This window comes from Neltuma alba, unplaced genomic scaffold (genome assembly GCF_004799145.2).
Source record: "Neltuma alba isolate B1F8T4 unplaced genomic scaffold, ASM479914v2 tig00013206_pilon, whole genome shotgun sequence".
NCBI lineage: Eukaryota > Viridiplantae > Streptophyta > Magnoliopsida > Fabales > Fabaceae > Neltuma > Neltuma alba.
This window is the reverse complement of record NW_021637511.1, coordinates 25947-37221: the sequence shown is the minus strand read 5'-3', so window position 1 is coordinate 37221 and position 11275 is coordinate 25947. Positions and strand designations below refer to the sequence as shown.

The following is an 11275-nucleotide window of genomic DNA, read 5'->3' as shown; positions in this document are numbered from 1 at the left end:
TTTTATATATTGTAAAATTATTTTTAAAACCATGGTTTGATATTTATCCAAACACTATTTCTGTCCCTTGGATTCATACTCTCTCTCTCTTCAAATTCTTGCTACTGAGTGCACATAATAAAGAATAGTCTTTAAGAGTAGTTTAATTTCAATATAAATAATTATTAAAAATAAAAATTTTAAAAAAAATCGACACACATTTTTTAATAAATAGTTAGCTTAACTCGTTTATGTACTCACAGTTTATATTAATAGTTACGGGTTCAGATTATAATTTTAAAACAAAAGAGATATAAAATGAAATGAAATAAATGCCAAGACGATGATGACATATAAATAGTGTTCCTAACAAGAGAATTGTATTACATAACAATTGCAAAGACCTTTCATACATATAGAATGCTTTTAAGGACATATAAATAGCAGTTAGCGCACGCCTTTGAAGTGAAAGTGATGATAGGAGCTTCTTCTAATATAATACTACCTCCGGTCCTAATTATAAAACCCAGTTGACTTATTTGAGGAGATTAAGGAAGTAAGTTAAGTTAGTTATTTGTAATAAATAAGTGTTGTCATTCCTAAAATATCCTTGCTAATTAAGTATATTGGCCAGAACTATCATTATTAGAAGGATTATCTTGAAAAAAAATACATAAATATGGGAGAGAAAATAGGTTGGGGTCTTATAATTAGGACCAAACAAAAAGTCAAACAGGGTCTTATAATAAGGACCGGAGGTAGTAATATGTTTAGATTGGCTTTTTAAAAGTACAACTTCCGATCCTTAATATAAGAGCTTGTTTAAATTTTATTTGATCCTAAATATATGAATTTAATCTTTTTTGTCTCTCATATTTATTATTTTTTTTACAAGATAGTCCTTATAATAATGATAGTTCTAGCTAATAAATTTGATTAACAAGGATATTTTAGAAAAGATAATATTTATTTATTACAAATAGCTAACGTAACTAATTTTCTTAATCTACTCAAATTAGTCAACTAACTTTGATATTCAAAACTGGAAGTAGTATAACAATAGCTTCTAATTATACGAGCAATGCCTGGCAATGGGCATCTTTCTAGAGAGATAATAAAAGAATCACAAGAAGATTTTATTTTATTTTTTTTAAAAAGCTGGGATAGAAATAACAAAATATCTATTAATAACTTAACAAAAACCATCGCTGAAACAAAAACTTAACAAACTTAAACAATAACTTGCAAATATTTTAAATCAAAACTCTAAACCCAACCATCTTATCTCCCAAAAACAACTCATAAAACAAACTTGATTAGGACACATTACGACCCTTAGGTACGACAAAAAGGACAAGGAAAGTGATTTGAACAAGAACTGAAAGGCAATACCCTCCTCCTATTTTGCTTTTACTCGTTAATTATTCGAATAAAACACAACTGTAAATATGCAAATATGGAACGTTCCATCTCTCTCGCAGATGACTGATGAGAACTTCAATCATAATTCAGAATATCACGAACAAAGCGTCCCAGATAGGAGAAGGAAGATCCACCCTCCATCAAAGCCTTCTTGCTCATCTCGCTCATCTCCTTCACCTTCTTCCTCACCTCACGCTCCTTCTCCATCACTTCTTTTATTCCTTCCTCTATCCTCTCTGCACTTATCACCCCCGATTTGCTTACATTATTGCCCCCTTTCCCCCTGTAATCCAATGAGATCTCCACACTCATCTTCAACTCGCGCACCAATTGGAATGCGTTCGTTTGTTGCTCCGCATAAAGCGGCCACGTGGCGATGGGCACACCGTAGTGTACACTCTCCAGTATCGAATTCCACCCGCAATGAGACACAAAGCCTCCCACCGCCCTGTGGGCCAAGATCTGGGCCTGGGGCGCCCATCCTATGACTCTTCCAATCTCAGCCGTCCGCTTCAAGAATCCTTCGGGTAGTACTTCTTCCAGGTCGGAGTAATCACCCGGCGCTTCCACCGAGCCCTTGGGTGGGGGTTTCCGTAGAGACCACACGAAGTGGACCCTACTTGTTTCAAGAGCGCGTGCAATTTCCTTCACTTGATTATCCTCATCGAAATAACCCCTACTTCCAAAGCACAAGAATAGAACAGACGAAGTAGGTTGATCATCAAGCCACTTCATGACATGATCTGATCCTTGTGGAACTGTCCTGTTTTCCCCTGCGCTTAAGATGGGTCCCACGGGATAAACGGTGAGATCACTGTTGGAGAATGACTGAACTGCATGGGATTCGAGCTCCTCGAACGTATTCACAATTACGCCCTTTGCTTTCTTAATCCTGCATGCATGGCTGAAGAAAAATTTCGCCCATTCCTTGTCCAACATAACACTTGGGAAAACATTGGCAGGAACATGGCTATCGAAACTCGGGATCGCAAACGCAGTGCCCGACTCCGTGAAGTTAAGCGCAGTCGTATCAACTTTCTCTCGCTCCCTGAGGGTGTGAACATGAAGCGAGAAGCCCAGAAAAGCAGCGCTCGATGTGAAGAAGACGATGGCCGGAACACGGAACTCGGCGGCTACATCAATCATGGTGGTGCAAAACATATCCACCACGAAGCCGGCAAGGCGGGGCGAGTCAGGGGCCGAGATGAGTTTGGACACGGCATCTCTGACGTCGAGCTTCTGGCTTTCGATGAGAGAGTCCAAGAAGGAAGATAGATGAAGAGGGTGAGATCTGGTAGGGTTGGGGTGCGGAGGAAGGAGAGTGAACCGAAGACGAGTTGGGAAGGAACCGGAAGAAGTGAGGGAGTGGATGTAGGCATCGACGGCGTCGTCAAATGGTGGTTTGATGACGAGGAGGGTGATGGAAAGGCGTTGATAGTGGGTGATGAGAAGCTTAGCGAATTCGACGAGGGATACAAGGTGACCCATGCCGGGACACGGCACAAAAACGAGCTGCGATTTCATGGCCGTGGTGCGCACGTACAAGTGAATAATGAAACGATCTGCTTAACTCTGGTGAAGATGGTTAGCAGTCTTGCAGAGTAGAGTAGACAGCAGCGAATCAACGAGGTTGTCGAGAAATAAAGGGCTCCATCACGTCGGATCCTTCTTTGAACCATCTTGGTGTCCTTGGCCTCCCCTACACTTAAGATGGGCCCCACCGGATAGACCTTAGGAAGATCACTGTTGGAGAGTGACTGGACAGCGTGGCGATTTAACTTATATGAAACAGTTATATATGAGACACATAAATATAAGAGAGGACGAGAGAGCTTGAAGTTGATGCATATCGAAGAATGCATGTGAGAGGTTACAATTGCACGTGGAGCAATTTTTCTTTTTTGGAGTTCATTGGCGTCATTTATATATGATGTTCGGATCATGAGAAATGTGTTTGTTATGGATTTTTTTAAAGAATATGTGTTGCGAATAAAATATTGTAACAAATTATTTGTGTTTTTAAAATAAATTTGTAATAAGATAGAAATCATCGTTCTTAAAAGATAAATATATGCTATTTCGGTCTTCAAGCTCGGGATGGCAAACTCGGCGCCGGAGTCCTTGAAATTAAACGCAGTCGTATCAACGCCGTCTCGTTCTCGGAGCGTGTGAGTATGAAGCATGTACCCGAGGAACGCGGCACTTGCAGTGAAGAATCCGACGGTTGGAACTCCGAACTCGTTGGCGACGTCGATCATGGTCGAGCAGTACATGTCGACCACGAACCGGGCAAGTCGAGGCGAGTCGGTGCCTGAGATGAGGGCGGACACGGCTTGTGTGACGTTGGGTTTCTGGTTTTCAACGAGAGAGTCGATGAAGGAAGCTGGATTAATAAGATGGTGATCGGTGTTAGGGTCGTGGAGCGGAGGTAGGAGAATGAAGCGGAGACGTTTTGGGAAGGAAAGGGAAGAGGTGAGGTGAAGCGTGTAGGTGTCGCCGGTTGGGTCATTCGGTGCTTTGATTATGAGGAGGGTGATAGAAAGATTTTCGTGGCGGTTGACGAGGCGCTTAGCGAACTCGACGGTGGGCACTAGGTGACTTGTGCCTGGTATGGGCACAAAAACTAGCTGCGATTTCTTCATCCTATTGCGTGTCTGGTGAATGATGAATGGGAGTGCTTCGATCAGTCTTGCAGGTGAGAAAGTTATAGGAAAGGATTATACTCCTCCGGTCCTTAATATAGGACTCAATTCTTGAGTTGGTTTTGATCCTAAATATAAGGCCCATTTCTCATATTTATCAATTTTCTCTAAATTACCCCTATATATACTCCTTCAACCATAATCAAGTAGAAGAGGGAGATGAGGTATTAAGAAAGATGATTATGGTGTTTTAGGAAAAATGTGTCACTTTTCTTATAATTAACTAACTTACCTAACTTCCTTAATCTAATCAAATTAGTTAAATGGGTCTTATATTAAGGATCGGAGGAGTATGAGAGGCAGGCTCATACCAGAAAATAGTTACTGTTCTGTTACTTGGCTTCTTAACTTAGTTAATTTGTTCAAACAGAAGAAAAAAGAACTGAGAGCTATAATATCATGATTTAGATGAAAAGAGGGAAAGAGAAAAGGTCCGTCTGGAGAGTAGGTGGGAATAGTTTCTTGTGTTGTTCATAATATTGGAAGTCCGTGGACATATAGGCGTGGAAACTGGAAAGCCACATAACTAAGCCAGCTAATGGACAAGTAAACTAGTTTTTTTTTTTGCCAGCAGACAAGTAAACTAGTTAAGTTAATAGATAACTTAACTATTAACAGAACAGCAACTATTTTATTGATTGAGTCTTTCATGAGATTAATTAAGAAAATCTGCATCGTTTTTTTAATTTTCCGTTAATAAGAGTCTTGGGCATGGACTATGGACTGTGGAGTCTTTTCTTGTTTTTTGGTCTGTGGAGTCTACTTTTGGATGACCACACAGCGTCTTCTTTTTTCGTAAAGAAAGGGTTAAGTCCGAAAATATATCAAAAATTAAATGATGGGATAATTGAATCTCAAATAATCATTTTTCACTGTAATTTGCAGGTATTAAGAAGTTTAAAAGGCCTACAACACGTAACAGAATATTCTTTTGCAGTTTGAAAATGCTGGGTGGGTTAAGTCCCTCCGCCAACGGGATTAACTTTGTTCTGGGCAATCTTATCTTCTTATAATGGCGAAGTGATCGTTTAATAATTTGTTTAATTAATAATAGTAACAAATGGATGCTAGGCTTTACACGCATCATATGTAGCTAACCCACAACTCTCTTTTTCATGGTCCAAGTCATTGTTAATGTTAAGCTTATTCATGGCATAAACATTCTTGGTCCATATGTGATGTGAATCTAATACGTATGACGACTCTAGCGATTTGTCTTTGTGTACCAACTAACGTTTCCTTAGGCACTAATCACAAAAGAGAACCTTTTTGCAAGGGTTCAAAAAGGGCTTTTTTTTACGGCAGTTTTTAAACTAGTGTAGAAAGTCTTAAACTTTCCGTAGCAATTGCATAACTCACTAGAAGGAAAAAAGTATTTCCTACAATTGTTCTTTTATTCCGGTATTAAAAAGTGAAGGAGAAAAAAGTCCTCTTTCTACCCTTCTAGTTGGAGCCGATGTAAAAAAATTGACATTTAATTATTTTTAAAAATGGGACAGGTTTTCCTGGGTGCATGTGATTTTTTTTTAAAATGCCTAAAATAAAAAATAATACCCTTTATTAAAAAATAATAATAAACAAAAATATGCTCTACAATTTACATATTTAATGAACAGACAAATGAAAGTTTAATTCAGGAATTACATAATACCAAAAGATTCACAACATACAAAATACAACAAAATTACGTAATAGTTACCCAAGCTACATATGATATCCCGCATTCATAGCTGTGTGTCAATGTTGCAAATATATAAAAGCATACTTCACACAATTTGTATCATCTTTAATTAAAATTTCAAGCATATCGTCAATAGGAGCAATTTATAACTACAAGCTCAGGAGTAATATAAGAAACCCCAACAATAATATCCACTTTGGCGCATGTAAACTTCGGTTTCAGCATCTCCAAGAGCCACCGTTTATATTTTGCTATACCAAACAATGAAATGCCAGATATTTAATCATATTAGGAACTGCACCGGTTTGCAATCTTTCAACAAATAAACACACGATGCAGCAAATCCACTCCTATTATTCCTATACCCTATCTTCATTTAGACAAATATCGAAGTGATAACCAAAATAATCATATTAGTTGACCTTGGCTCTGAATAATTTTATGACTCCAACTTGTCTCATATCAGAAACCTTTCTTACCTACAAAGCAGAGTAAGCTCAAGTAATGAGGCCAGGACAAGTGGATGCCACTTACTCTGTGATCCTTGAGGTTACTTAAATACCAAGGTGGTATCGCCAGAGGCAAAAACTATGAAAGCAGGAATTAGAATTGGCATCCAAGAGGAGGATGGTCTTTGTGGTACGAGCTATTCCAACATAGAAAGATAAAAATAGCAAAGAAAATTGAACACAAGCATGTGAATTAGACAATTAGTCATAAAAATATAGAGGAAGCCAAGGAGAGACGTACAAGATAAAGGGGAAATTGGACTACAAGAAAACCTCAATGGAGAAGCTGAAAGTATGATGCCTAAAAGGAAGAGAGAAAAAGCTCACAATGACTTCCCCAAGCGACTAGTACACAAATATGACCTTTGATATGATATATGACATATATTGCTCATCCCCTTTCAGCATTGTGGCATTCATATGATATATGAGCTACTCCCAAAAGACTGATAAGCAGGCAACAAAACAGAGACGTAATCATGCCCCCCCCGGGGGAGATGAACAGTAAGATCAGGAAGGACCGAATCTGCATATCGGAGTATAGCATTGGTCAACTCATCACGGCAAAACTTAAGAATAGGAATACCATTCAACCATTTATTTGCTTACGGCACACCGAAAAAGGACCGAATCGGTAAAGGTGAAAAACAAGAATGAAGAACGAACTCAGACACTCACCCAAATGACGCATAAAATCTGCAAAATGCAAATCAAAGGCGGAGAGAACGAGCGAGACTAAGGAAGAGAGAACGACGACGATCGACGACAACGGAGTAGGTGGCGGTGGCGGTGGGCGGTGGAGCAGGCGCGAGCAAGCAGAGGCTACAACACGCGTCAAGAAGAGCGGGTGAAGTGAAAAAACGACGGGTAATTTCGCAGATTCCAGACTCCAGAACAACTTTTATTTTCTAAGGAAAAAGTGACTACCGATTAATCGTACCTGTTTGGATATTATCGCAAACTTGTGGTTTGAACTTTGAAGTTGGAGTTCTTTAAATTATATTTTCGTTGTAACATATTTTTGACAATTTTTAACGTTATTTGCTTGTCTTGTATTCTAAATTAAAAAAAAATCAAATATATTTATCAAACGCCTTTATTATATTTGTCTTGGAAATCACGTATTAGAAATGCATATTTTGGGATAAAACTTCTAACAAATTTAACAAGCTGAACTAAATTTGATGCAAAGAAGACTGAATGGAATGCGATGTGAACAAACACCCAAGATGTTTTGCGCCATAAACAAAATCAAGTAATAAAAACATGATAAGTGTAACTAAAGGAACAAAATTCTGAGGCCGCAGATACATAATTAAAAACATCATTAGCTAGTGATATTCATTGTTCTTTTGTACACAAGTAGCTTCCTTCGGAGACCAGTGCTTTGTTCAGGTGATCACCGAGAGACATGTAGATTTTGCTCCGTCAGCAGGCAAAAGTGGAGATATCTTACCTGAACTTTTTTTTTTTTTGCCAGATAAATGAACATATATAAACGGCTCAATCATATGATTCCAAAATAATCACATATCTATTTATATAAATAAAATTATACAAAATAGGCATCCAATCATAATTGTCCCAAATGAGAATTTCACTCCCAATTCAGTATGTCATGAATAAAGCGTCCCACATGAGTGTAGGAAGATCCACCCTCCATCCAAGCCCTCTTGCTCAACTCACTCATATGCTTCACCTTCTTTCTCACCTCACTCTCTCTCTCCATCGCTTGTTTTATGCCTTTCTCTATTCTCTCTGCACTTACCACACTGCCCAACACTCTCCGGTAATCGGAGCAGATCTCCACCCCCAGCTTCAACTCACGCACCATTTCGAATGCATTCAATTGTTGCTCTGAATAAAGCGGCCACGTCGCAATCGGCACACCGTAATATATACTCTCCAGTATTGAATTCCACCCGCAGTGCGATACAAAACCCCCTACTGCTCTGTGAGCCAGAATCTGGGGCTGTGGAGCCCACCCTATGACTCTCCCAATCTCAGCCGTCCGCTCTAAGAATCCCTCCGCTAATACTTCTTCCAGCTCTGAGTCTGAGTAATCTGTCGGCGCTGCCGCCGCCGATCCCTTGGGCGGCGGCTTCCGTAAAGACCACAGGAAGTGCACTCCACTTCTTTCCAGAGCTCTTGCGATTTCTCTCACCTGCTTCTGCTCATCAAAATAACCGTCACTTCCGAAGCACAAGAATAGAACTGATGAAGGAGGTCGATCATCAAGCCACTCCATCACATGATCTGATCTCTGTGTGATCGTCACCTTGGTGTCCCTTACATTTAAGATCGGTCCCATTGGATAAATGGCGACATCTTTTTTGGTTCTGGAGAATGAGTGAATCGCATGGGGCTCAAGCTCCTCGAATGTATTTACTATTATGCCCTTTGCTTTCTTCATCCTGCTCGCATGGTTTAATAAACGCAGCGTCCACTCTTTGTCGAACATAACAGTAGGGAAATGACTGACAGGAACAGGGTTCTCGTAACTCGGGATTGCAAACTCAGTGCCCGAGTCATTGGAGTTAAGCTCAGTCGTGTCCACGTTGTCTCGCTCCCGGAGTGTGTGGATATGAAGCTTGAAGCCCAGAAAAGCAGCGCCCGAGGTGAAGAACACCATGGAAGGAACCCCGAACTCGGTGGCCACATCAATCATGGTTGTGCAGAACATGTCCACAACGAATCCGGCGAGCCGAGGCGAGTCGGGTGAGGAGTTGAGTTTGGACACGGCGTCTCTGACGTTGGGTTTCTGGGTTTGGACGAGAGAGTCCAGAAAAGAAGAGGGATGAAGAGTCTGAGAGTTGGTGGGGTCGGGGTGCGGAGGAAGGAGAGTGAACTGAAGACGTTCTGAAAAGGAGAGAGAGGAAGTGAGGGAGTGGATGTAGGCTTGGACGTTGGGATCAATTGGTGCTCTTATGATGAGGACGGTGATGGAAAGGTGTTGGTGGCGGTTGATGAGAAGCCTGGCGAACTCGACGGCGGAGACGACATGACCCATACCAGGACAGGGCACGAAAACAAGCTGCGATTTCTTCATCCCCGTGCGTCTGAGTGAATAATGAACCCTAGGCTCTGGTTTGTTTTAGTGGAGGTGAAGAGCCATTAATCAAAGCAATCTTGGTCCACGTGAGAGCGATTTGTCATGTGTTACATTACAGCTGTCCATCAGTACGTGTCTCGTGGGGTAGACGAGCTGAGTAATAAATGCACATTTTATAATTAATAAATAGGTGTATATTTTAAGAAATATTAGATTGAATTTATGCATCTATACGACTATACCTATATTTAATTCTTTTTAATACTTCTCATGTTCTCTTGATAAGAACCTTTTAATTAAATAAATTAAAAGTAATAAATATATACAAAATTTAAATATGTCCTTATTTGATAATGAGAAAACAAATGAGGGATAGAAATACTAGTAATAAAATAAAAAATTAAAGAAAATAAAATAAAATAAAAAGATGAGGAAAGAGAATAAAAACGACTACAACAACTCAAATTTTAGGATTTTATAAATAGTACATGGAGTATTATTTTTCATTTTATGCAAATTTAATTATGAGGATAAAAAGATTTCTCCACAAAAATCTTCTTACATTTTTTTTTGGGAAAGAAGGACGAGCTAGGTTTGAAGGAGAAAAAATAAAATCCCAAAAAGCTCATGCAGTTGCTGTATTAGATCTTCCAGCAGTTGTGGCCTCTTTGTCCTCCAATAATATAGCTAGACATTTAGTCGGAGCCTTTGGAACCAAAACTATATCAGTGTAGTCACCATGACCTATCTTAGCCAAAAAATCAGCACACTCAATAATAGTCCTACTAGTGTGATGGAGCGTCACTTCCCCCTTTCTAAAAACCAAGTCCCTTGTGTCATTTATAACCGGTTGAAGGGGATTATCTGCTGCACACATGCGCATGATAAGGTCGCATGCCTCTAAAGAGTCAGAATAGACCATGATTTTGGCATATCCCAGCTGTTTGGCCACTTCCAATTCCAAGCCTGTTCGGATGGCTTCTAGTTTTGTTTCAGTGATTGAAGAGCATCCTAAACCTTTCCTGAAGCCCATTAACCAATCTCTTTCAGAGTTCCTAATTAAACCACCACATGCTGCACTCTGTTGTTGTTTGACTAACCCGTTCATATCAACCCAGACTGCATCCTGTGGCTGTGGAGTCCATCTTCTCTCTTTTGCTGCAGGAATGCTGAACACTTGATGGCGAAGCTTATTATTAATGGAGCACTCCATAAGTAAATTGAGACACCTATGTATTAATTCTCTTGCACTCATACTCGTGCCATCAAAAACAAAGTATTTTTTTTTATATATATTTTGCAGATAATATGAAGTAGATTTCTCGAAAGCTAAATAACAGAAATTAAAGCAACACGCCCCGCTTGTGGCGTGAGATGAAGTGAGGTCTTAATCGCGATAGAGGAACGGCCACATTTGCAAACGAGTGAAAAAGCCCACATCTCAATTTTTTGTTGTGTGGCACAGAACATAGGGCGGATCCCCACCTCCCCACACTAAAGTCCAAAGAACCTCCTTTAATGACAGCCCATTCCTAAACATTCAAAGTCCAGGGCGAAGAAGATGCAGCCATTAAAATGATGAGCAAAATCAAGGAGGTCATTAACAGAATAGAAAGAGCCGTAACATTAGGAAAGCAAATGATGCAAAATTTCCAATCAAACGGGAAAAATAATTAATCCATGTCCCGTTAGCAAATTAAACTTCAAAAGCTTGTGCTAATTAATCAAAGTTTGAATTATTTGGTTGGGTTAATCTTCCATAGGGTTGTGTGATGATAGAAAGGAAAAGAAATGGAGAGCACAAGACAACTATGGGCATAAAAATTTGGAACGAAGCAAAAGGAAGAAATTTAATTTGTAAGAGTAAACCGTGGGCTTATCCAGAAAAACATCTCTTAACTGATGAGCACCTAAAACAAAACCCCTAAAT

General features: G+C 39.6%; 4 protein-coding genes across 4 annotated transcripts; all 4 read right to left on the bottom strand.

Annotated features, from left to right (window-relative positions):
- Positions 1–1476: 1476 nt before the first annotated feature.
- LOC114735391 (anthocyanidin 3-O-glucosyltransferase 6-like) lies at positions 1477–2925 on the bottom strand. Its single transcript, XM_028923081.1, has one exon. The coding sequence runs from the start codon at positions 2923–2925 to the stop codon at positions 1477–1479; it is 1449 nt and encodes a 482-aa protein (XP_028778914.1).
- LOC114735390 (UDP-glycosyltransferase 71E1-like) lies at positions 2922–4043 on the bottom strand. The gene is made up of 2 exons (XM_028923080.1): positions 3477–4043; positions 2922–3179 (listed from the first exon to the last, which is right to left on the bottom strand). Exons 1-2 carry the CDS (start codon positions 4041–4043, stop codon positions 2922–2924), a joined length of 825 nt encoding a protein of 274 aa, XP_028778913.1.
- Positions 4044–7842: 3799 nt separating this feature from the next.
- On the bottom strand, positions 7843–9390 carry LOC114735385 (anthocyanidin 3-O-glucosyltransferase 2-like). Its single transcript, XM_028923074.1, has one exon. The coding sequence runs from the start codon at positions 9340–9342 to the stop codon at positions 7891–7893; it is 1452 nt and encodes a 483-aa protein (XP_028778907.1). The 5' UTR covers positions 9343–9390; the 3' UTR covers positions 7843–7890.
- A 580-nt stretch (positions 9391–9970) lies between these two features.
- Positions 9971–10558, bottom strand: LOC114735389 (uncharacterized). The gene has a single exon (XM_028923078.1). It carries the CDS (start codon positions 10556–10558, stop codon positions 9971–9973), a length of 588 nt encoding a protein of 195 aa, XP_028778911.1.
- Positions 10559–11275: the final 717 nt, after the last annotated feature.